Source organism: Rhinolophus hipposideros, assembly GCF_964194185.1.
Source record: "Rhinolophus hipposideros genome assembly, chromosome: 25".
NCBI classification, from domain to species: Eukaryota; Metazoa; Chordata; class Mammalia; order Chiroptera; family Rhinolophidae; genus Rhinolophus; species Rhinolophus hipposideros.
This window is the reverse complement of record NC_138071.1, coordinates 28,972,400-28,997,009: the sequence shown is the minus strand read 5'-3', so window position 1 is coordinate 28,997,009 and position 24,610 is coordinate 28,972,400. Positions and strand designations below refer to the sequence as shown.

Below are 24,610 nucleotides of genomic sequence, written 5' to 3'. Positions count from 1 at the left end.
TGGGTCTGTCCCAGCACTGCTTGTACCGGCTGCACACCCCGCAGATACGGCATTTGCCTGAGCGAGTTGGGGGTGGGCAGTCCTGCCACTTGTTTCTGAGGGGGGGGACCTTTCCCCACCCTTTACTTGGTGCTGCACGCCTGTGGGGACAAAGCCCCAAAAAGCAGTTTCCAGGCTCTCGTCCTTACATAGAAAGGTGCTGGCTCGGGTCGTAAATGGCCATCAACTGTGATCGGATGGCCATCAGCTGTGGCTGGTTGTCCGTCAGCTGTAACCCGTAAGCCATTGGCCACTAGTATAACTGCTGTGGCTACGCTAGCAGAAAAAATGGGGGCTAGCAAGAAGATGGTGGCTGGCAAGTGGGGACTGCTGTTAGCACGGCGGGTTGCAGATTATGTAGATCCTGCCTCCTGTGTCTCCAGCCCAGCCGCCAGGGAGAATATATTGGTTTGACTCCCCTACCTATGGCTCCGTGGGTGTTCCTTTTTGGCCTCACCATGTCCTGCGTTCTTATGTGGGGGGCAGGAGCAAAGAACCTGTAGGAAACCCCGCAGGAGACCCTGCACGACAAATGGCGTAGCGAGCAGGGTCCCCTGCGGACAACGCCCCACCACCCTGTCTGCTCCCACACAGCCCACGTCTCCCCACGATGAGCTGCGTCCCCCCATCTAGGCCTCCCTTCCCAGAGAATGTCCCGACCAGAGAGTACAAACCTCCTCCAGCCCCAGCTTCTCTGAACTCCACCCTCCAGGAGAAGGCACTCGCAGCTTCCAGTGCCTGCACACCTGGGCCGGGGCTGACCGGCTTCTGAGACCCGCTGGGCTGTTGAGTTGTTCACCCCAGGCTGGGGTCCCGCCTGTCACAGAGCAGCCGGAGAGAGCCTCTGTGAGAGGGTCCCCAGAGTGTGGTACGGGGAGGTGGGAGCTGCCAGGGTGGGAAGGCCTGGATGGGGCCCAAAGGGGGGCCCACGGGCCATCAGGGGCCTGTTTGCGGCCCTGGGGAGGAGAAAGGCCGTTCCCCCTGCTCACATTGCCACCGGAGGCGTGCGGCCCAGGTGTGGGGGCTCCGTGCTGTTCCCGGCGAGACCAGCAGGGGGCGACCCCCCCCAGGGCTCTGTCCTCACCGGGGCCTCAACAAGGGCTTAACCCAGCTCCCCGCCCCGGCCACGGGGATTAAAAATTCATGCCGTCCCCAGAGGATGTGGGGTGGAGGGGTGAGAAAAATTAAAAGGGAAAGAGATTATTTTTAATCCTCTTGGTGGATGTTGAAACAATGAAGGGAGAGGAAAGCCGCTGAAGGTTTGTCCCATTAGATTGAAGCATGAAGGACAGACAGACGGCCAGCAGCAGCGGGGAATCCCAAAGTGCAGATTTTCTCCTCTAAACAGGAAGATGGCCTAATCCCACAGAGATTGCCTCTGCTGTAAAAGGTGCTCAGGCTTTCATAATGCCTGACTCTCGGGGCGGGATCCCCTGGGCTCCTCAGACCGGGCTACAGGGCTGGGAGCCCCAATCGGTTTTGAGCAGACTCCAGGGGACATAGGTCAGACTAGGGGACACTCACGTGTCTGATGATGGCTCTGCTTAGGGTTTTCACATTTTTACTTCATTAAAAATTTTAAGCTACTGAAGTATCCCATGGCAATTTTAACTAGAAATACAGAGAAAAAGTCTGTAATCCACTCTTCTCCCATCTCGATCCCTTCCCACCTCCTTCGATAAAGGGAGGTCCCGGGTTACGACCTGTCTGGGCCTTGTCCCTTCTGCCACATGGACGGCTTTGGGTGTCTCCTCCTGGTTTAAGAAGGTTTACTAAGAGTTTTCTGACTTCTCTTCCAACAGTCTGTGCTTTTGTGATTAAGCCTTGACTCTATATGGGATGTGGTTTTGGGGTGTCGTGTGAGGTACGGTCCAGCTGTCTTTCCCTCCAGGTTAAAACGAGTCCCGTGCACTGGCACCATTGATCAAATGTACCATATGCCCCCTCTTCATTGAATTAGAAGGACACTTTGTTGGCTTTTTACAGAAATGACTCCGACCGAAACTGAAATGCAAAGCCCTCATGCATTCTGAACATCAGAAGTATTTTTGTACCTTTTTCAGAGCATTTCTTCAATTCTTTGAGATTTTATTCTGGTTATTTGTATACAGCCAACCCCCGACCCACAGCTTCACTTTCTGTGGTTTCAGTTACCTGTAGACAATGGCAGTCTGAAAGTCTTAAATGGAAACTTCCAGAAATACACAATTCAAAAGTTCTGAGTGAACGAAAGCTCTCACCATCCCATCCCATCCTGTCCATCATCTCTTCATCCAGCATCTCCACGCTGTAGATGGTCCTTCCTGTTAGTAGCTCTGTAGCTGTCTCGGTTATCAGATCAATTATGGGGGGAGGAGGGAGAGGGAGAGAGAGAGAGAGAACCTTCACATAACTTTCCTTACAGGATACTGTTATAATCGCTCTATGTTGTTATTAGCTATTGTTGTTAATCTCTCACTGCCTAACTTATAAAGTTTATCATAGGGACGTATGTCTAGGAAAAAGCATAGAGTATGTAGGGTTCGGTTCAGTACTATCCGTGGCTTCAGGCGTCCACTGGGGGCCTTGGCATGCATCCCCCCACATAAGGGGGACCACTGAACTGACTACCTCTCTATCCTGGTTCCATCTTTTATCATGTACCCCGCTCCCGACACCACATAGCACAATGATTTGCTCATACTGCACTCTGTTTTCTGTGAAATGAAATAATACAAAAGCAAACATTTGCTTGGTAAGTGTGTCACTTCCTCTCCACTGGTTCTGTGAGGTGTTTGGGGCCGATTTCCACTGTTTTGTGAACACCCTCAGTAAAGGGACAGAAAGCCTAGAAGGAAAGAGGACTGGTCACCTGTTAGCCTGCTGGGTGCTTAATCTGACGATGTTGTGATGTCTGCGGGACCGGCCGGCACTGAGTAGGCCTAGCAGGATAGGAAAGGGTCTGTGGGGTCAGATTGCGGTTCTAGATGAGATGGGGCCGTGCGGCTTGGTGCTCTGCTCAGTCCTGTTTCCCAGACAGCGGCTGACTGCAGCCGTGTCCAGTCCACGGAGGTGAGCCTGAGAGGGGTCCCTGCACCGCCAGCACCGCCAGCACCGCCTTCTCCCCTCGGCTCCCACACACCCTGCTGTCACTGGTGCTGGCCGGGACGGACTCCAAAATCGATGTCATGTACACAGGGACGCAGACGCGCCGTTCCCATTAATCACACAGCCTGGTGATGAGAGAGAACAGCGACTGCAGCACTGGGGCATATAGAAAGATTAAATGTTATACTACCCTCAGGGAGAGGAAATAAAACAGATGATTCGAAACCCCTGAACAGGTAAAAATAACAATTATCAGAGGGCATAAAGTGATGCGAGAGAATTAGAGATGACAGTAGCTTAGCACAGAATTCGGGGTAGTTAACCACAGGCGGCCCCTGCCTGTGTTTCCTTTTATCAATACAAACAAAACTCAATGATAGATGGAGCCACGTACCATCGGCCTGCTAGCTGTCCCCTAACTGACCTACGTGTCCTCTGGGCCCTGAGGAGGACGGAGGCACTCCTTTTGTCACCGAGACCCTGGAGGACAGGCGTCCATGCCCCTGCCAGGCAGCTCACAGCGCCCACCTTCACACCTCCCCCGCTGGCCCACAGAGGTGCCTGAGCTCTGGACTCCATCCATCCGTTAGGCATCAGGTCTTCATTTCTGAAGCCAGACTTGCTGTCCCCTAAGCCTGCCGTGACCACACCCTGGGAGGCTGACCCAGAAACTGATCCTCACAGCTCAGGAGGCCACAAGTGCAAACCCACGGTGTTGACAAGGTTGGCTCTCTCTTAGAAAATCGACTCCCTCCCTCTTCGCTTCTTGTGGTGCCTGGCAGTTCTTGGCTTGGAGACATAGGTCCCCAACTTTTGCATGCATTGGCACACGGCCTCCCCTCTGACTGTGTCTCACTTCCGGTTCCTATAAGTCATTTGATTAGAACCCATCCCAACTGAACATGACTCACTTAATTACCAAGCCCAGGCACTGGGGGTGTGGATGTGAGCATATCCTCTGGGGGGACATAGTTTGACCCAAAACAGGCTCTAGAGTTGACAACCCCAGGCCTCCCAGCTCTGTCTTTCTGATTCCATGAGGCCTAGTGCGTTTGTCTCCCACCTCACCTTCTCCCCAGGTGCTCTCGGTGATGGGGGTGCTGCAAGGGGCCCTCTGCAGCCCCTCATCTTGTTCACAGGCCACTAAGTGAGTGCGGCTCAGAGCTGCCCTGTGGGGGTGCTCGTCCCACCCCCACGTCGCATGGTGGCCAGGGGCACCCTCACCCTCCAGATCAGCCCTAAGGAGTTAAAGGAAACAAACCCTAACACTGGCCTCCGTGGGCCCATGCAGACCCCCTGAGGGTCCATGGCAGGACGCCACCTACCCTTTGTCCCCGATTTCTGAGTGTGTTTGCCCTACGTGACATTGCTCTCATCCAGGCTGGTTCAGACCATTTGGCAAGAAAAATTTCACAGGGCTGGTGTTAGACGCCACACACAAGTCTAAATACATAATGCATTTGGTAATTCTGTCACACTCGAAACAAGCTGTCAGAACGCCTGGCATGACTTATCCTTAATAAATCCTTAGTCCTGTTAATTACTCCTCATTCCCTGAATAAGGATTGTGTGAGTCCACAAATCGGGTGAAGAATGGGGGACAATGGGGACGACTTTAGAGGATTGCCACTGTTTCTCCCTGGGGACAAAGGCAGTGGGGACAGAGGTGGCCCCACATGGAGGGAGGCTGGGTTAATGTGCCGCTTTGCGTCGGGCTCTGGCTCTGGAACCTTTGGAGACAAAGCGGCATGTTGACTGTTGTTCCGGAACACCACCGGGGAGGAGGCTGAGCTCCGTGACACCAACTGTTCCAGAAGCAGTGGCTTTGGGGCACCTCCGTGGTGCTGCAGGCGACAGGTGTGCTGTGGGGAGGACTCCACCCAGCCTGGAGGGCCTCTCCCTTTGGCCCCCACACCCAGAGAAGGGCTTAGCTTCAGGCGGGCCTGCTGTCTGTCCGTCCTCTGGTTTCAGCTACAGACGTGCTGTGACCTTGACCTTGAGCAGGGGTGGGAGCCCTTGGAGGGCTGCAAGCTGGCATTGCCATCATGCTGGCAGAGGTGGGCCTCACCGGTGGACAGAGGGCATCTCCATGTGAGACGCCATGGGCAGAGGACCGCTGCACGCCCACAAGGAAATCAGTCCTCACCTATTGACGGGTCTCCACCACTGAGCTGGCTGCGTGGTGCTGGAGGAGACACAGGCCTGGGGGCGCTGTCACATCTCAGTCCCCCGCAAAGCCCGCCATGAGTTTCTTGAGGCCTTCTTTTCCTGGCAACACTTGATAGCAATACCCACAGGCCCAGGGTGTGGGGAGGGCTGGACCAAGTCCGCTGTGCGGCTGCACTCCTGGGCCGGCCCAGAGGGGCTCTCGGTGAGTGCTGCTCTCGTCCCCAGGTGTGCCAGCCTAGGTGAAAGTAGCTTTACTCTCCATCCGGGGCCATGCAGCTCGCCCACTGGGTGTGTGTGTGTGTGTGCACATGTATGTGCTTCCATGCGTGTGCTTGCGTGCATGCATATGTGTGTGTTAAACACATTTAGAAGAACCATTCTCACAGCCTCCAGGAGATGAGCTCCGTTGGCATCCAGCTATGTAGGGGCAAAGGGGTGGAAACAGGACCATGTCATGTAGGTGGGGGGCAGGCTGACATCGCATGATGGGACGGCAGGCAAAAGGGCTGGGTGCACCAGAGCGGGCCTGGGCAAGTGCCTTCTGGAAGGAGCCAGACAGACCATATTCTAGGTCCGGCGGGCCCAGTCGCCACTACTGAATGCGGGGCCGTGTGCACAGGGGCGGACAGGGCTGTGTCCCGTAAAACTTTATTGTGGACCCTGAAATTGGAATTCCGTATCATTTTCACATGTCACAAGATAGTCTTCCTTTGATTTTTTTTCCAGCCCTTTATAAATGTGGAAACCAGTCTTTGCTCATGGGCGGTGCATAAACGGGGGATGGAGGGTCCCCAGAGGGAGAGCCCCTCCCAAAGCCAGCATGCTCCCTGTGTGATTTCAGGCGAGGGGCCAGATCACAAGTTCTGAGAGGACAGGGACCTCCTTCGTTTTGTTCACTGCTGTCTTCTCGTGTCTAGCACAACACCCAGCACATAGTAGGTGCTCAGCACACAGTGGGCGAGTGATTGAACTTCACCATTTAGGTTAGTGACTTGTACGGGACTCACTACTTGCTGAAGTTGTCTCTTCGTCCAGCAGTCTTGGGTCTCCTGCCTGGCCAGGAACTTCGCCCCGCCCAGTAGAACAGAGCATGTGTCTGTCCCTGCTGCCATCAGTCCCCAGCTCAGTGCTCAGCAAATGGAGTTTAGCGAGTGCTCTTGGCCTCTGCAGTCATAGAGCCCAGCAGGTAATGTCCATGCAAGGCTCATTCCAGCCGCCGCCAAGGATTCTGGGACCCAGGAGGACAGTGGACTAAGATTTCTTCTCTTCAGGACCTTCAGGGGGAGTATTTCTCAGCCCCATTGAGAACTGTAACCCTCTTTCAAAGTCTGGATAATATTTACCGAAATGCACAGAGAATCAGGAGAGAAGAGATTTAATGTTAACTTTTGGGATTATTAATTGTTAAATAGTGGAAAAGGATTCAGTTCAAATGGAGCCAAGGGATGGTGCACCTATGTGCTTTCAGAAACATTATCAGGGGCCAAAATGATCAAAGCGATAGGAAGCGCTCAGGCGAGACGGGTGGTCCCTGCCAGCTGGCGCTGAGAAACGCCTCCAGCCCAGGTGCGCGCGGTACCTCTGCTGATAAATCTAAACTATCGATCCTCCCGTGGTCTGCCTGCAGCTCGGAACGGAGAGGGGAAACCACGCCCCAAGGCTTCTGAGCGGTCCCCATATGCGGTGGCCTTGTGGCAGCGGTCCCCTTTACGGAAACCATGGAAGAGATTCAGTGACTTGGTGCATAGATGTCTCTCTGTTAGTCTAAGCAGGTTTCATGCCTCGACCAGAAATATCAGCCTATCACACAAAACATGCGGAAAGGTGTATCAGGGACGACTGACCCCACAATTAGGAAGACGCCCTGAGGAAATAATCCAATGGGACGAGAAACACTGCATATCCAAAAATGCCTTTTAAAATGTGGGCAAAACCCTAAGTGTCCCAAAACCAAGGAGCTATGAGGTGGCTGTAAACTCTCCCGGAGCAATCGGTCGTCGTCGAATACAGACGTGGAGACTGGGTGACACCAGAAGAAGGGCCTTCAGGAAGCACAGTTGGGCTACGTGTGGGTAAGGCTGCAAAGGGACAGGGGGGTCGTCAGGATGCTTTCCCCCTTATGTTGGAGTCCCATTGCTTGGGTGACAACAGCAGTTTAACGAATGCTTAGCTTGGGCACAGGCTGGTTTCTGAAGACCCATGGTCACTTGTGACCCTAAGTGAGGTCCAGTGGACAAAACGAAAACATTGTCTTTAGCCAGAACAAAGCTGATGTCTTAGTAGTGTCTTTCTGTGCTACGGATGAAGGTTGGGTTTGCTCTTCCTCAGTCCGTACTTTTGGCAGCTGCTCTTTCGAGGCCAGAAGAGGGATGAGGAACTGGAATCCGAGAGTCATCAGCAAAGCAAAGACAGAGACGCCCCTTTTCCTCCTGCCCCTGAGGTATGGCGGTCCCTTCTGCACAGCACGAATTGCCCCCTTTGCCCTGAAGCTATGACGTCTCTGGTCATCACCCTGAGGCTGACGGGGTCAAAACGGAGTGTTTCCAAGACAAAGAAGCTTCTGAGCCAGGGGAGGTACAGCATCTCCAGAGTTAAGTGTCAAAGCCATTCCCACGCGGCTTGACCTGAACTTGATGTGTCAGTGGAAGACTGATCTCTCCTCTTCCCACCGTTTGTCACCCAGTGCCCCAGGTCTGTGGGCTGGGAGCAGGAATGCGCGTCGTCAGGCCTCCAGCCCAGAAGTGAGCAGCCCGCACCAGCCTGTCTCAGCCAAGGCAGACCGAGGGCCCATGCCACTCACCCTCCTGGGGCCGGTCTGGGGAGCAGAGGGCAGGTCCAAACCACACAAGAGAAATCAGGCCACCGAGAATGCGCAAGCCCATTGCTTAGAGACTGCCGAGCCCCGCAGTATAAGGAAAGGTCTCCTGGTAGGCAGTGCCGCGATGGCCTGTGTCGTCCTTCCTGGCTCCTCTGTTTTCTTGGTGTATTGGTGAAAGATCGTGTTTTCTAGTGCGGGACAGGGTGTCTCGCTAAGTGCGGCGCTCCTCACGGTAATGGGAGCTTGTGGCTCTCCCAAAGGGGTTGTGGGCACTGTTTGGGTCTGAGGACAGGGCATCGCACATGTGTCTCCATGAACGAGCCTGTCCCAAACGGCCCCTTTCCAGTCGCTGCTGGAGTGCTCTTTCTAGGGAGAGCAGCGCAGCGGAAAAGAAAAGTCTGCCCCAGGAGCTGCCCACAGGTCGCCACCACCACGATCCCCATCACCGGGATTCGAAGCAGCTCTGCCCAAACGTCCCTTTGCGCACAGCAGCCCAAGGGGCTTGTCCACATGCAGAGTCTGACATAGCGGGTGTGGTGGGGCCGGCCTCCGGGACTCCCGTGCTGATGCCCTGACACCCTGACGTCCACCTTGGCAGTGAGGAGATTGAGAAGATGGTAGGGGAAGGGGTGGCAGCGAGCGCCTCGCAGGTGAACTTCCCAGGGCACACTGCGTGGAGGAGGCCAGTCTGCCTTACTTCTCAGACACGTGAAGGACGCGGTCTCCCCTCCCGCTAGCCCCGCGGAAAGGCGGGGACAGGAATAGGCCGCTGCTCCTTAGATCTGGACACTTTAAAGGCGTTTACAAACTTGAACAGCATCCAGCAGAGGGAAAGTAATATAACACTTTGCGTGTATTTGTTGTATCAAATTCTCAAAGGATTTTCGTATCAGTTCCTTGGCCTGATCAGATATAGAAGGGTTATTTTTGTCCCTATTTTATAGGCAAGGACTCTGGAAGGGCGGGGAGGCCTGCTGCTGGCCCAGGCCGCAGCAGGGTGAAACTGGGAGGTTGAAACTGGGAGGGAGGTGTTGGCAGGCTGCACACGGGGCACCCGTGCTCTGTATGGCCCCATCGGAAAGGAAGTGGGGTCGGGGTCCTTACACACGTGCCCCAGTGCAGACCAGGCTGCACCCCGCATTGCTGAGTGGCTGTGGGTCGGCCTGGTCAGAGTCTCCCCAGAAGTTAGCCTAGAAGAGTGGCCCTACCTGGTCATTGTGGAGGGCAGCAGTCCCCGGGCAGTTGGTTAGAAAGTCGAATGCCCCGATGGCCGCAGGCTGTCTCACTGCTGGCTTCCAACCCAGCATGCTCCTCCCTGTGCCTGAGTCTCCTCGCCGCACCCCAACAAGTGAGGGGTTTGCTAGGGGGTCTCCCAGCTCTGGTGCCTGTGCTGCTGTGTCATCGTGTCCAAGAGTTGGGAGAACATGGAGAGGGATGGCCGGCAGCGCAACAGCCACTGAAGGACGCCTCTGGGGCCGTGGCAGGATGGTCAACACCCAGGACATGGGGTCAAAAACGCTCACATTAGACCACTCGGAGCTATCGTTTTGGGGATAGAACAAGGTGAGCTTTATCCAAAAACTGGTTTGTAGGAAATGTTCCCGAGAGTCTGCGTAGCTCGTGGTGGTCGATGTGCTGAGTCTCTGCATCGTTCCCCGAAGGAGTTGGGGTGAGTCCTGCTGCCATCAGGGTACCTTCCTGCAGTGACTGGTCAGTCGGCGGATCTCAGCCTGCTGCACGTGACTGAACGCTCTTCTCCCCAAATGTGTGCGCTGTGCTCTAACTGGTGTAAACAGAGGAGGGGGGACACTCACTCACACAGGGACACGCAGGAACACACATGCATGTGCAGGGCACACGTGCTCATACACGTGCACACAGACACACACTGTGCACTCACACATTCTTGCACACGCACACATACGGACGTGTACTTGGAATATTCCTGGAGGTAGGAGAGTGGTGGGGGGTGGCCTTAGGAGCTGGGGTAGGTATCAGCCTTACTTTTTACTCTACCTTTTTGTTCCTTTTGGATTTTTCGTTTTTAAATCAAGTGAGTATGTTACTTTTTCTGTTTAAAAAATGCGGTTCAAGAAAGTGAGAGCTTTCTTTCCAGCCTGTGGCAACCAGTGTGTGCGTGCTTCTGCAACTATGGAGATGGAGGGACGCCCAGAGTTTCCCAACCTTACGTCCAATTCACGTGTCCCTTTTCCACTGAGATCTCTAACGTCTTCTAGGGAAATCTTACCAAGTGCCCGCAAGTATCCCGATGGTGACGTTGGGACATACCACAGCAGCTTCGAAATGTGACTTTTTACCCTTTCTATTTGGGGAAAGGGTTCTGCAGAGGTGGTCAGCAACAGCTAAGCACTCATCCACCATGATGTCTTCAGTAACAAGATGGTGAAAACCATGCAGGTTTGGGCGCTGAAAATTGTAAAATCAGGACTCAGATATTGTACTTATGTGACCTTTAGTCCGATGGATAGACAAGGAGTCATGTTATCATCAGTTAGTGTTTACTAGACCTCAACCAGCCCCGGGGCCTTTTACTAGTATTTTGTTTTCATTTTTATTCAGAATCACAGAAGAGTCCTCTCTTGTTTTTTTTTAAATTTTTTTTTTTAACTTTTCAACTGCGGTTGACATGCAGAATTATATTAGTTTCAGGTGTTCAATATAGTGATTAGACATTTATATCCCTTATGAAGTGATCCCCCTGATCAATTTAGTACCCATCTGACACCATATGTCGTTATTACACTAGGATTGCAAAAAGCCCTCTTTTAAAAGTCTAAAATGCAGAGGTGTATTTGACCTGTGGAGGGAGATCAAGAAATATTTGTTGAATGAAGGAGCAAGTTCACATCGTACTCCGTTCATGCTGTAGCATGTTTGTTGGTTGGTTGCTTGCTTGCTTCTGCCTTCTCAAGCATTCTCACTTTTTTCTATTATGTTCGGTTTTTTTTGTCTGCAAAGTCCTTCCAGGGTAGCCAGTGAGGGCAAAGCTCAGAACAGTGTGAGAAGGCCGCCAAAGCCCTGGCTTAGAGTGATGGTTAACAAAGGTTGACAAATTGTTAACATTTGTCATCTGGGTAGTTGCATTTCTTTTTATTTTACCTAAGACGCTTGAAAACTAAAGTTTTTTTGGGGGGCGGGGAGGACACGAAGAGAATACTTTTAAAAATGGGAAACCAAATGGCAGTGCTAGTTTTGTATTCGATAATGAAAGTAAAGTGTGTTTTTTGTAACTTTGGGAAAAAGTCAAATTGAGTGAGGCAACCCCCATTTAGAGTTCATTAATGATCCATTATGCAGTTTTTCTTGAATTCTGTTTTGTCACTGTTAAGTTGAAAATAGTCTCCAGCATAAAAAATGTGATGGACACTTTCATAGTTTTGAATTCTGGGAATATTTCCCTCCAAAATCACCTCAGTCTTATTGTGTTATTTCTATTTTTCTCACAATTTGAGCATACACTTTATGTTATCGACAAAATACATTGATGAATACAAACAGAAAACACTTGCAAAATATTTTATTTTAAATGATAAGAATGACCTTTTTCCAGTATTCAAATTAAAGGAGGCAAAATGTTATGTTATTTTCATAAATTTACTGTGTTATTTGTGGTACATTGTTCTGACATCTTTGTCTTTTTGTCCCCAAGGTTTAATGGTTTGCACAGAGTCACCTGTTTTCACACTGAATTCGGTAACTAGAGAAACTAACATTAATTGTGATATGTGGGCTCTGTAAACAAAGGCTAAAATCTCTCTTTCTGATTAAGTCCAGAAGCAATTCATTTTTTTCTAATATACAGAACACTGGAAATTTAACAACCTTTATTACTTCTCATCGAAATGAGCTCTTTTAGATTTCTAATTATATTGTCTAATAAAACTAAACCGTCAGTGCTATTTGCATATTATATGAAGAAGTGTCATCCAACAAACTCATAACAGTCAATTAACAGAAAACCTAATTATATATCTCATCAACTTACAAGAGTTTCTGAATTCACGCTTTTCCTGTCGTAGCCTACAACACAGGGGCTTTGAATTTTCACTTCTAATGACTTTTTTTCACTTCTATTGACTTTTAACTAATATCTGAAGTGATTTCAATATTTTTACGGATGAAAAGTTAGTTAGTGATTATAGCAATACTTGCTATAATGCAATTAAATTTTCCACATTAACTAAACCTCTAGAAAGAAAATATTTGCAAAAATGTGAAATTCATTATCGGTCACTTAACAGCTGAAGTGCCAGTTTCATATCTGAAGAACACTCCCAAATAACAATTCCAGATAAGTGAGATTTATTTGAGATTGCCAGGCCGTTATGAAAAAGACAGAGAGTCCACAAGGACAGTTTCCATGTGCAATTGCACACTAACACGATTGTACTCATCTCTGATCATGACAACCATCAAGCCAGAAATTTGCTACAAGGTGCACAGAGGCACAGAAATGAACGAACACCAAGAGCCCCCCCCCCCCGTAATTGGCTGTTATTAAAGTGTTGTCATAGGGGTCTGGAATACGTCCCTAACTCCAGTTTTCCAGAGAAACCAAAGCCCAAACTTTCAACTACTTGTTTCCATTTTCAAGTTGGGATGTGGGGACCTCCTCCCACCCCCATTTCATTGCGCACGTAACAAGCACATGGTCAGAAGAAGCCTAAGGGGGTGGGGGAGTGGGGGAGGCACTGGTACCCTAAGTGAGATTTAGAGCAGAAGGTACATTACAACATGGGAAAAGTTAGGATTTTCTTTGATCAGCATGCTCCAAGAGAGCAATGAAATTATGACAGATCATTTTTATATTTATAACTTACACCAAATGAGTCCATGTGGAAAAGTAATGGCTGATAAGAAAACCTTGCCAGCGAGTCTGTTTTTCCTGATGCAATGATGGCGGCCTTTTCATTCATATTTTAATGAGGTTGATATCGCTGAGACAGTCTTTCCAGGGTGGAGGCAGCACTCCCCTAAGATTACAATAGGAGTTGCTTTACGGACAAGTACTATTCAAAATCTTCATAGGATAGGAAGAAAGACTGAGTTTTATTCTACTTGTCCTAATACTTATTGCATCTTACAATGAAACCACTTTGAGGGGAGAAAAAGGCTCAATTGTTCTATGAACAGTCTTTAAATTTACTGAAGGTATTTCAGATAAGTGGAATCATTTTAAACCCTAATCATATGTATTTTGATAATATGTAAAGAGTTGCAAAGCATAAACATCCTTTTCTTTTAAATTTTCTCGCAAAATTGGATGCTTTGGGATTTTAAGATCAATTTTTTTAAAAAAAATCTTCTGTAAAATGAACTCTACTAGTCTCATGCTGGGTGTTTTTCCTTTCTTGTTTTTAGTGAAGATTGTAATATAGCATTTTCTGAGTTATCCGCCAGGAAACACTTTTTATGAAAGAATGTTTACTCAAAAAAACCAGCTAATTACATCAAAAAAGCCAGTTACCCTCCAAAGACATAAAATTCACATGCTGACCTCTTGATACAACACATTTTTTTAAAAAAAAAAAGGCACAGTACTACTATATTTGACCGTGTAAAATTACACTCTCAAAATAAGACAAACAATCCCGTCTGCTGGGAAGTTTCAATGTGAGGTCTGTTTTGAAAAAGTGCCAACCCAGGAAATACATAAAATGGCTCTCCCAAGTAAGTGTGTGAAGTCTTTCACACGCGAATATCCTCATTCGCTCAGGTCTCATGTGCTCAACAATTTTTGCAGAGCTCCACACGTTAGGTCAATTTTGAAACCGTTTGGAGAGTGGCCTCAACTCAACGTGACATCCTGGTTGGGTGTCCGAGAAAGGCTCTTCCCGCGGGCAGACGGTCGCCCTGCGGGGAGGACGCCCCCCACCCCAGGGTTTACTTTTCCGATTGGGGAAGGAGGAGGGAAGGATGGAGAGAGAACGGAGTTTTGATTACTGTTAGATTTTCCTAAATGAAAGTCTTCGCTTTGAAGTACAAGACTGCTTTGTTCACATCCAGAAAGCACCACGAATACATTTCATATGTATCAGATAAGGAAATAGACTTCAAACACATACGGGCAGGAAAAACCCAGAATCATTCTGTTAACGATTAATTGTAATTTAAGAATTTACCTCTGGGTTTTATAACTTTCCAGCCCCGTTATGCACTTAATCCTTAGTTTCCTTAAGTGAATAAAACAGATGTTGCATTTGTTCGGGAACCCATGGGTTGTTGTTGGTTGTGTTGTGGTGGTTTTTTTTGTTTGTTTTTTTTTTTAACAACTTACAATGCTTGAGTGACATCATTAAAAGTGTAGATAAAATGCAGCTTCTGTGTGGAACGTACACTTTAAGCCACTTTCTTTAGGGTGTTTCGACTGCGGACATTGTAAAATGAGTGTGTTGAAGTTGCTTTTAGTGAATAAATAAAGGGGGTGGTACACTCCAGTTAAACTGCAAACTGCCTGGGCCTTGGAAGAAGCTCCAAATCCATCTCAAGTTTGGGGAGTCCAGGACGGGCATTGTTCCCCTGCCACCGTGGGGCCGTTGAAAGTTAATTAGTGGTGCTTTTCTCTTGCTCTTTCCTCGTCCCCTGTTTCTTTAAACATTTCTTTTTCCCTACAAAGTTGATCCCTCACTGAGAAGGGGGAGCCCGGTGGCGACGCCGCGGGTCCGTCCTGCAGCCCGACGGCCGCCCCGCCGCGCGGGCCGTGTGCTTCGCGGCCAGATGGCGGCCAGGCGCGCGGGCCTTTGTGCGCCCGGAGCGCGCGGGTGACAGCCGCGCGGTCCTGGCACCGGAAGGGCTCACACTGCGCCTGAAAGGGGACAATGCAGGCTGGATACAGCAACTCGGCAGAAATGGAGACCATTTGCGATTCAGCCCCTTTCACCATGGTTGTCATGCAAACTTCCTCCTTTGATCAGCGGAGGGTGGAGCGGGGAGCGCCGCGGAGGCCGGGGGCGCGTCGGGCGCCCTTGGCGGGTCCCCGCCCCCTTCCGGAAGGAGCCGCGGGACGCCCCTCCCGCACCTTGACCTGGCGCGCCGGCCCCGAGGTTTTGTCTCCGTTACCAAGGGCGGGGGGGCTCTGTGACCCCCGCGCGCGGGGCGGGGTGGTGACCAAAGGGCCCTCTGGATCCTCGCCGGACCCCGGAGGGCGCGGGGCGCGCGGCGACCGGCACCAGCTGTTCCCGGGACAGCGGAGCCGCGCCGGCCACGGGGCCCTTCCGAGCGCGGGGTCCGAGCCCGGCTGCGCCCCGCGGGCCGTCGGCGAGCAGGGAGCACAGGCGACCGGAGGCCACACTTGTGGCGCTGCCTCAGTCCCCCGAGCGGAAGGCGGTGCTGCGAGCAGACCAGAGCCGGCTGTGTCTGCCCGTGGGCACTGACGCCTCCCGCCCGCTCGCTCCTGCCCCTCCTCTCCGTCTCCTTCTCCTTCTCCGTCTTTTTCTCCGTCTCCATCTCCGTCTCCATCTCCTTCTCCGTCTCCATCTCCTTCTCCATCTCCGTCTCCATCTCCTTCTCCTTCTGTCTCCTTCTCCATCTCTGTCTCCATCTCCGTCTCCTTCTCCATCTCCTTCTCCTTCTCCTTCTCCGTCTCCGTCTCCTTCTCCGTCTCCGTCTCCATCTCCTTCTCCGTCTCCGTCTCCTTCTCCGTCTCCATCTCCTTCTCCGTCTCCTTCTCCATCTCTGTCTCCATCTCCTTCTTCTCCGTCTCCTTCTCCATCTCCTTCTCCATCTCCGTCTCCTTCTCCATCTCCGTCTCCTTCTCCGTCTCTTTCTCCATCTCCGTCTCCTTCTCCGTCTCTGGCAAGTAGAGATGCTAAAGGCCACTTCCCGGGCTTTACAAAGCCTTACTCTGCGTGTTCAATGGCTTTTACCTATGATCGCTACAAGCATAGTGTCCAGTGGGAACGTCTTTTCTGCCCACTTTCAAACAGAGGCACTTCTTAAAGACCAGAATTGAAGCTCCCTTCTTAAATTACGTGGCTACTACAATTGCACACACACGATTATATTGAGAAATGAATACATGCTGGCGTCAGTGGCGGGGAGGGGGCTTCCATATGCATTCACTGCGACGTCTTTTAAATAATAGTAACACGAAGACAAGTTCTCTCCGGTGTTTTCCTGGACAGCTCTCCTTAGCCCAGTCTGAGGCGTTCCTCACGGAGCTCCTGGATACCGTGTGTGAGCGAATGAATGACTACAAGCTTGAAGAGGACCCGGCGACCAAGGAAAAGACGTTCAAGAGATTCGCTCCAAGGAAAGGAGACAAAATGTACAAAGAATTTAAAAAATTCTTTTTCCATTCGGAGGCGTACAGACCCCTGAAATTCGCGGTAAGCTCCCCTGGCCGACGAGCCCCAGCACCCCTGGGCTGGCTGGGCGCGTCCCGGGGGCTCTTTTGCTGTTTGTTTCGGTTGTTGTTCGGTTTCAAGCCGTTGGACTTTCAAACGCCGTCCGTTTGCTGTGGTCCTGCCCCCGCCAGCGGTGACCGCGGTTAGGAGCTTGGCTCTGAGACACCTTAGGGGCTGCGCTGTGTTGTCGCAGAGGAGCCGGGTCAGGGATGCTTTCCAGAAAGTGCCGGCACGAATCCTAGGGACCAGACGACACGGTCTCGGTGGGTTCTCCTCCTGCCCAGGCAGGTCCCCTGCGGGTCCCCACGTAGGGAATCGGGGGCTGTGGCTCCTGGTTAAAATCCAAATTAAAATGAATGCCGTATTCAAATGTTTATATCCAGCGTTTCCAGTGGTGGAGGAAGAGTGACGCACCTCGCTTTTTTCCCCTCTAAGGTTTCACAGAAGAGAGAATTTCTTTTCCTGAGTTAATTCAAGTATTTTAGCACAAACTAAGTTAAACAAAGGCTTAGGTAAGGTGACTTACCGCCAAATTCCCTCCCAGTATCATGTTTGTTTTACACGAATGCTGGCCTCTGGCTTGCTAGAGTGTGCCTGGCAAAACACATTGCAATATATTTCACTTTACTTAACGCTGTCGAATCAAAGTGATGGGAAAGCTTGTTTAAAAAATGTATTAAGTTCACGCATTGGCCAAAATGTCAGGCATGCTGAAACCCTGAAATAAGGGCTTTAGCTGACTTTGGAAGATTTCATTTTAATTAAAAAGTAAAGGCAATAATTCAGGGTTAAAAGGGCTGTGGAATAAGAATTGCAGTGAGTAAGGGTGCTTGTATTTCACAGGTTTTACATAAACATATTGTAGTGGAATTTAAACATTTTTAAATGCCACTTTTAAATTTTAGAGTCTTGCTTAGTGAACTCGGAAAATGATTTACAATTCTCTTGCGAATGGCCTTCAGTAGCCTCGCAGTTCCTAAGACTGTAACCTTATGGTTCTCTCACGCAGACACAGACTGCAGTTAGAATTTAAGATTTTCAAGTGCACGGGAAATTTGTGCTCCCTCTTCACTGAAAAGTCAGGTTTTGGGGGTCGGGGGTGGAGCACAGCAGAGTGAAATTATGGCTGGATCTCTAAATGATATGAAAAGAAACTTCCCTGAGTGCTTGTCAGGCGTGTTATCCACAGTGAAATTAAACTTGCATGTATGTTGATTGCTGAGAAAGCTTAATTGTTTTCACACTTCAGACCCTGGTTTAAAACCACAAAATGGATTATTATGTTAAATCTGAAGGAAACTGGTTTAACCATTTCAAGAGGGGAAAAAAATGAAGACTTTTCAGCTCCATAAATAGGAAACCCGTTTCTTCCTATTCCTAGCATTCCAATTTAAGGAAGAAAAACAAATACAAGGATGGGTTTCCTTCCTCACTGTCATCTTTCCACACGACAAATCAGTTAGTGAAGTCCCAGGAAAATGATGCAATTAACATGCTGGGAAGAGGGTTAATCCTACGTGACGATGATGATGATGAAAAGGGCTGTTACAGACGGACCACCTTGCTCACAGGGTTTCATATTTTTAGCTAATAAAATGTTGATAACATGTTCTGTGCATGCGTATGTACCCACATATGTTGTGATGACATTTCTACAGTGTGAAACCATAATAGAGGAGTACGAAGATGAAATATTCTCACTTATCACCCAGAAGGCACACTACCTGGCTGACAAGCTGTGCAATGAAAACTCAGGTACTGTGTCTGCTGTGACATGTGCCCTCTCCCTCGCCCACCCCTCTCCCACTCAGCATCGCAGCATCTTATTTTCAAACCGAGCCCAATGCCTCCCTGCCACCAACAGCTCTCCACTGAATCAGAACTGACGCCCTGTGAGAGGAAACAAATAAACACGACCACAGGGCTATGCAGTGGGACTGCCAACACTTCCTTTCCTCTACGTTTTCAGTGCATTCAGAACTATTTGATTTCCAGTTGTTAAGGAGCCCGTGTTCGGTCAGAATCAGATGGACCCAAAGCACTTTCCCATCTGAAACTCTTAGAGGATCAAAATGTCCACCCTGAACCAGGAAATGAATCTCTGTGCCTGGCCCCAACACCATCAGAAGGTGGGGTCTTTATTTAGTAAGACGTTTTTTGTTTGTTTATTTAGGAGGGGTGCTGGATAGTTTTTGTCAAGTTCCTTTCAAAGAATATCTACTTAAATTTTTGTTTTCTGGCAGAGGTGAAAAATAATGCTTGACTCATATTCTTAAACACACACTCACACTGACACACACATACTCCGAAGCCAGGAAAAATTGCTAGAACTGTACATACTATGTACAAAGCTGAAACATGTCACTAGCATTCGCCTCCCATCTGTTTGGGTAAACATACACTTTCTATCCTTCTGATACTTGTTTAATACATGTAGAAGAGTGGAGAACAAGTTTTGTGTTGTTTTCAGATATCTTTGAAATGGTCTATGTGAGGAGAGTGATTGAAAGCCAGGGGAGTAGTTTCATGCATTTTTGGAAGCATGAGACATTTAGCTTATAATAAAGTATAACACACCTCCATCCACCGGATGATATGTATTGCCAAAGTGCTTAAAAGAATAGTTACTGCACATTCGTAGATAAATATTTACGTCATCAAAAGTTATTAAACAAGAAAGTTATAAGGAAGTTTTCTTACTCGAAGGAGGTAATGGCATTGTTTTCCGTTTAAGATCCAGTTTGGTTGGGAGTTTGAAGAAGGGAACAGTGACATAATGCAGTCAGCATTGCTCAGGAGTTTGAGAGCTGTTTTTTCATTCATTTTGCGTATGGAAGGTTGTAATTTGTGAAATTCACATAAATTAAGTGCATAACTGCAATTTCCCAAAGAAAGTACTTTTGAACTTTTTCAAACAATTCAGAGATTTATGTATGCATTAAGATATAAGCAAAAACATGGCGAATGGCATTAGAAATATTTGTTTATCTAGTTTTCCTCAGAAAGGGTTTGGACTTGTCGCAGCTATCTAGCAAATGTAGGTAATTTGCTGTACGAACACCCACGCAAATATTAGAGGACTTAAAGTTTCACTAACCCTTCATGGCAGCAATCACCCCCAAATAACAAGATTCTGGGCAAAGATCTTGTTCCCAAGTGCAGCAATTCGACTAAATTTCAAGAATACTAATCTCTTTTCCTTCCTTCTGCATATGTACAGTTGGAAATAAAAATGAACAGTATGCAGGCGTAAAGCATAAACCTAAGAGCCGTGCAATATTGCTAATAAAAATAAAACAAGATTAGATAGTTCATTCTTACTTAGCATTAGATTTTTTAAAAAAACTGATTTACTATTAACACTATAAACAGAAATATCAGCACTTCGGAACTGCTGAGAATACACGGAGGGGGCAGCCAGTCCCATGGCTGTGATGGGGGGGAATGGAGTGGGTTTTCTCACATTCTGTTTCTCCATGAAACATATTAATGGATGTTCTAAACTGTTCATAGGTTAAAAATTGACAATATATATTAGTCCTAAAAGGAGACTAGACTAGACTGTCTGTCCCCAACCCCCTACTACTGAAGTAAGTTAACACCAGATAACAAGATCGAGTGTTTTCAGACTTAAAAAACTTCCAGTGAACCGCATCAACAGAGAAGTAATATGTGTTAGCACAGTGGATGGTTTCAGATGACTGTAAAAGAACTGAGCCTCATGGAGCAGAGACATTCCGGGTGCTTTCAAACCTGATCTGAGGCACAAGTACAGTTGGTCTCCTGCAGCAGCCTGGCCTTCGTACATTCGTAGTCTGTTTGGTAAGGCGAGACTTTACCTTGTGTTGTTCAACAAGTTTGCTAAGACTGATCTGCACAACTTAAATGATGCCAAAGACACGGCCGTGTGTGTGCGTGTGTGTGCGTGTGTGTGCGTGTGCGTGTGTGTGTACTGGGTAACCAACAACTCTTTACCCAGCGTGTACAATGTGCTATACTGAGACCTGTTAAAATGTCCACATGTTGCTTTTATGGAGATAAATAACTTTTTAAAAACTAGATGTTCCTAGAACTAGAGATTTGATTGGAAGGTGAGTCACTTTCTGTACTTTATATACACTTTATATATATGTATATGTGTACATATGTATGAACATAAATGTATATATACATGAATTTTGCTTTTTCATATTTAATGTGGATCATTTCACTTTATTTTTAATAATTACTTGGGAGCACATTCACAGAGTTTTAAAAATCTCGGCCCTGTTGAGGTATCACTGACCTAAAACGATAAGACATTTAAAGTGTTTCTCCTGGGGATTTGATACATGCACAGTCTGTGACAGGGTTCCCCCTCGTCCAGCTAATTAACACATATAGGACGCTTTAAAATGTTGAGGTTCCAAGATTCAGCCCCTACATACACACAAACAAACGGGAGTAATGGAGAAAACATACCTTGTGTTTAAAATTCCAGACGACTGTTTGGATTTAAAAAGAATGCATCCCTGAGACTTTCATAAACATTATGTCATCTCTCCGATGAGTGAAAAAATCACAGTGAAAGGCTGGGAGATTGCAGGTGGCTCTGTGGAGGCCACTACAATTTTATTCACTGGGTAGAATAAAAGTTACCAAATACACTGTCCCTGGGTGAGAGAGGATAATAGGGGGAGCGGGCTATTCCTTTTGTCATCTTTTTTTCCTGGGCGAAAAACAAAAGTGAGTTCATTAGATTTTCCTGGTGGAGTATTTTTGGGACACAGAACCCAGGCTTCTCAAGATTATCATTTTAATGTGTTGAGGTCCAAATGATGTTTTAAAATCTTAACAAGATATAAGGTCGTGATTAAAAGTATAGCTAGAGTCCAATGTGTCCCTCACTGCAGGTTACGAAGGCAGTCGTCGGATAGAGTGTGTGAGGGTCTCTCTGTATACAAATACATAAATATATTCCGTATATGTGTCACTTCGGCTCTCATATCAGACCTTTAACAACATCGGGCTGATGGTCACATGATCATTTTGAATGCAACCTATGTAAGGCATCAAGTGTCTAGAAATGTTTAGCCCACAGTTAAGTGAACGCATTTTTACCTTTCTGTATAGACTTGCCCACACTGACGGGGGTGTTAGATTCCAATATACGAAACGATTATTTTCAAAGGCTAGCATATTTCCTATTTGAAATAAATTATGTAGCTAAACTAATCCACAGCCTTTCTAAAGAGGGTTGGCATCAATGGCTCCCAGCTGGAAAAGTGGTGTCACAGCGTCTGTGCTCCTTGGATTAAGTCCCGAGTGCTCGGTGCCCCTGTGTTGAGTGTTTCTTAATACTTGCGTGGCCATGGGTGCATGATATAGCCCCTGGGCTTGGTTGTAAAACACTCCACGAAAAAGCACTGGCGGATGGGACAAGAATAACAGAGTGTCAGCCAGTGTGGAGGCCGGGTTTGGAGTGCAGGGGAGTCCATTATACTCATCTTTCTACTTTTGTTTATATTTGAATTTGTCCATGATAAAAAAGTTTTCTAAATGTGCTTCCAACAGAATGTGCTTTTTTTGCAGAAAGTCAGTGGCTTACGGGCTGGTTTTAATGCGATAGTGATACTCTCTCTCTTCTTCCCGCCAGATCTGTGTGACACTTCTAATCACACTGAACTCTAGGAATGACCGCGCTACTCGTTAGAGACGAGTCAAGTCACAGCCCAAGGTCCATGTCTGCTCCAGTTCTTCATGTTTCTTCCTGAGAAGAGATTTTATATCTTGTTTGTACCATGTTGTCTTGTGTAGGATATTCTTGTTGAAAATCTGTTGTTTGGCATCATGACAAACCCCGATTCTTTCTACAGCTGAAGCTGAGGGCATAAAACAAACTACCTTTGTGGATTTTGATACAAACAGGCTTGGCAATAAAGCATTTCATTCGGTAATAGGAAAAAAAAACTGAAGCCATTTCATAAATGAAATAAGGAGTTAATGTGGATTGTATATTTTATCAAATGTACAAATATAGTGTTCTATTTGATAAGAACTTGATTTAATTTATTAAATACTTGATTGGTCATGAAATTAAGGCAATATATTGCCACCAATTCTAGATTGTGTCTTCTGGGTTATATATGGCTCTCAGTGAAAGAAATGAATTCACATTATAGCAGGAATGAAATTTAAATTTCTAGAAACCTTAAGTTTAAAAACTTTTTAATCTCTCAAATTTAATTGAATGCATAAAAATAGTGAATACTTTTAGAGTGAATATTAATTATGTTGGCCTTTCTTACTCATACATTCTGAATTCAAATGATTTAGAAAGTTAATTTATTATTACATCACATATTCTTAAAAAGATGACACCAATGACCATGTTTTATTTTGCTGCAAACTCTCCTGGTGTGTTTTTGTTTTTTTAAGACTTTCAGCTAACATTGAATGTGTAGATTTTACTACTAACTAACCCATCGTTCTTCTATCTGTGTGTTTTTGTAGGTGTGGAGATGGAAGGGAAGGTGGGACCTTTTGGGAAATTACCTTTTGACCACCCTAATACCAGAGTGTAGTAACCACCTCTCTTTCAGACATTTCATTGTCTCTGTTAAATTTACATTCAATGGAATCTGACTTTAATCATTTAAAATGTCAGGGCATATTCTACACCTGCTTTAAAAAAGAAATTCTCATTGTCGTCAGGGAGAATGTACTGGGTAGGATGATACAAATTCCTCCCTAAAAGAGCAAAACTATTTGCCATACGTTCCATAATTGGCTAGAAAGCACACTGTTTAAACCAGTCAACTGACTCTTCAGGAGGAAAAATTCTTAAATTTAGGGAAATTTACCATTTCCATTTTCCTCTCTCTCCACCCTCACTCAGATTCTTATGTGAATGTCTCTTATTTATTTGGGAAAATTGAGGAGATGTGTGCTGTTTTGGTTTGTCTGTAGCTTGTTGCATCCTAGAGAGCCTGCTCATTGTAACCCAATCAACCTGCTCAGCAGCCGGTAGAGAATGGAAATAGGGTTCATGAAAAATTAGGACCATTTTTCAGTAAGATAGTAAAATTGTTATTTAAAACATAGTTCCTATCTCTTTATGTAAACTTATCTATTTAAGATTAATTTAGCATTTCAAATAGTAAGTCATAAACATTTTTCTAACTTGGGCTTTCTTGGTAAATGCTCAAAAAAGAAACATATTTCTTCTCGGGAACAGGGTAGAGACGCTGGCACAAAGTATCCACTAAAAGTGTACCATTTATAATTGTAAAAGTGTTACCACAGTCCTTTCCTTATTCTCATTGGCAATTGTTCCAAATCCTCAGCTGTAGACAGTACTGATGCTAATATAGGAAATTTAAGAGAATCTGGGCTGCTGTTTACAACCTAAGAGCACATGGAGGGGTGCGCCTTCTTTCCACTGGTGGATGTTTCTAATGCACGTTCACGCTTCTGCTTTGACTGGAAGAACCATGCATCTTGCCTCTGATAATGAATATCTAATGTTTTGCTAAATATGACTTTTTCAGTTTTTTATTGCCCAGTAAAAATAGTCTTGACTCTTACAAGCTGTGTGCTATCTCAGGACTTTCTTTTCAGAATTTTTTCCAGATCAAACTTATTAAACGTATGTAAATATTTGTAGTTTACTAAGTTACGGATTAAAACTACATTTGAGTGAAAGAAACCACTGTATTTCTTACAGCTGCCGTGATTCGTCAGTTTCCCTCTGGGTCATGGGAAGATTGCACTGCTTTTACTAATGAACAATAATGAGATAGAGTAACTGCTTTAGCATCTCTCCCAACCACATTTCTGCCCTTTTAATGACATTTATTGACCAAAAACAAAACATAAGTAGAAAGCCAGGGGAAACAAAACAAACACCACCTAGGATGTGACAGAAAAGTTTCTCAGAGTTCAAAGAAAAGCAACCTAATTCCAGGTCAAAAAACTTCCTGGAGGAAAAGATGGGGTGGGTGGTGGGGGGGTAATGCTTATTAAAATAATGAGCAGACATGTTTGAGGTGGATGGCTGCGAATTGTACTTTTATGAGATGGTTTCTTTGGGTCTCCATGGAAGACTTCTGTGAACCTGTTCTCATAAAGAAAAGACCAAATTGGCTGAGAT

General features: G+C 47.0%; 1 protein-coding gene across 1 annotated transcript in view; it reads left to right on the top strand.

The window, feature by feature from the left end:
* CNPY1 (canopy FGF signaling regulator 1) overlaps positions 1-24,159 on the top strand; it is a gene marked incomplete at its 5' end in the record, with an annotated part of 38,146 nt that extends 13,987 nt beyond the window's left edge. The window contains 3 exons of the mRNA XM_081038335.1: positions 16,258-16,461; positions 18,138-18,234; positions 22,115-24,159. Of these exons, the coding sequence (XP_080894461.1) occupies positions 16,258-16,461; positions 18,138-18,234; positions 22,115-22,149 (336 nt within the window). The 3' untranslated portion in view covers positions 22,150-24,159. The remainder of the gene's footprint in view (positions 1-16,257; positions 16,462-18,137; positions 18,235-22,114) is intronic.
* Positions 24,160-24,610: the final 451 nt, after the last annotated feature.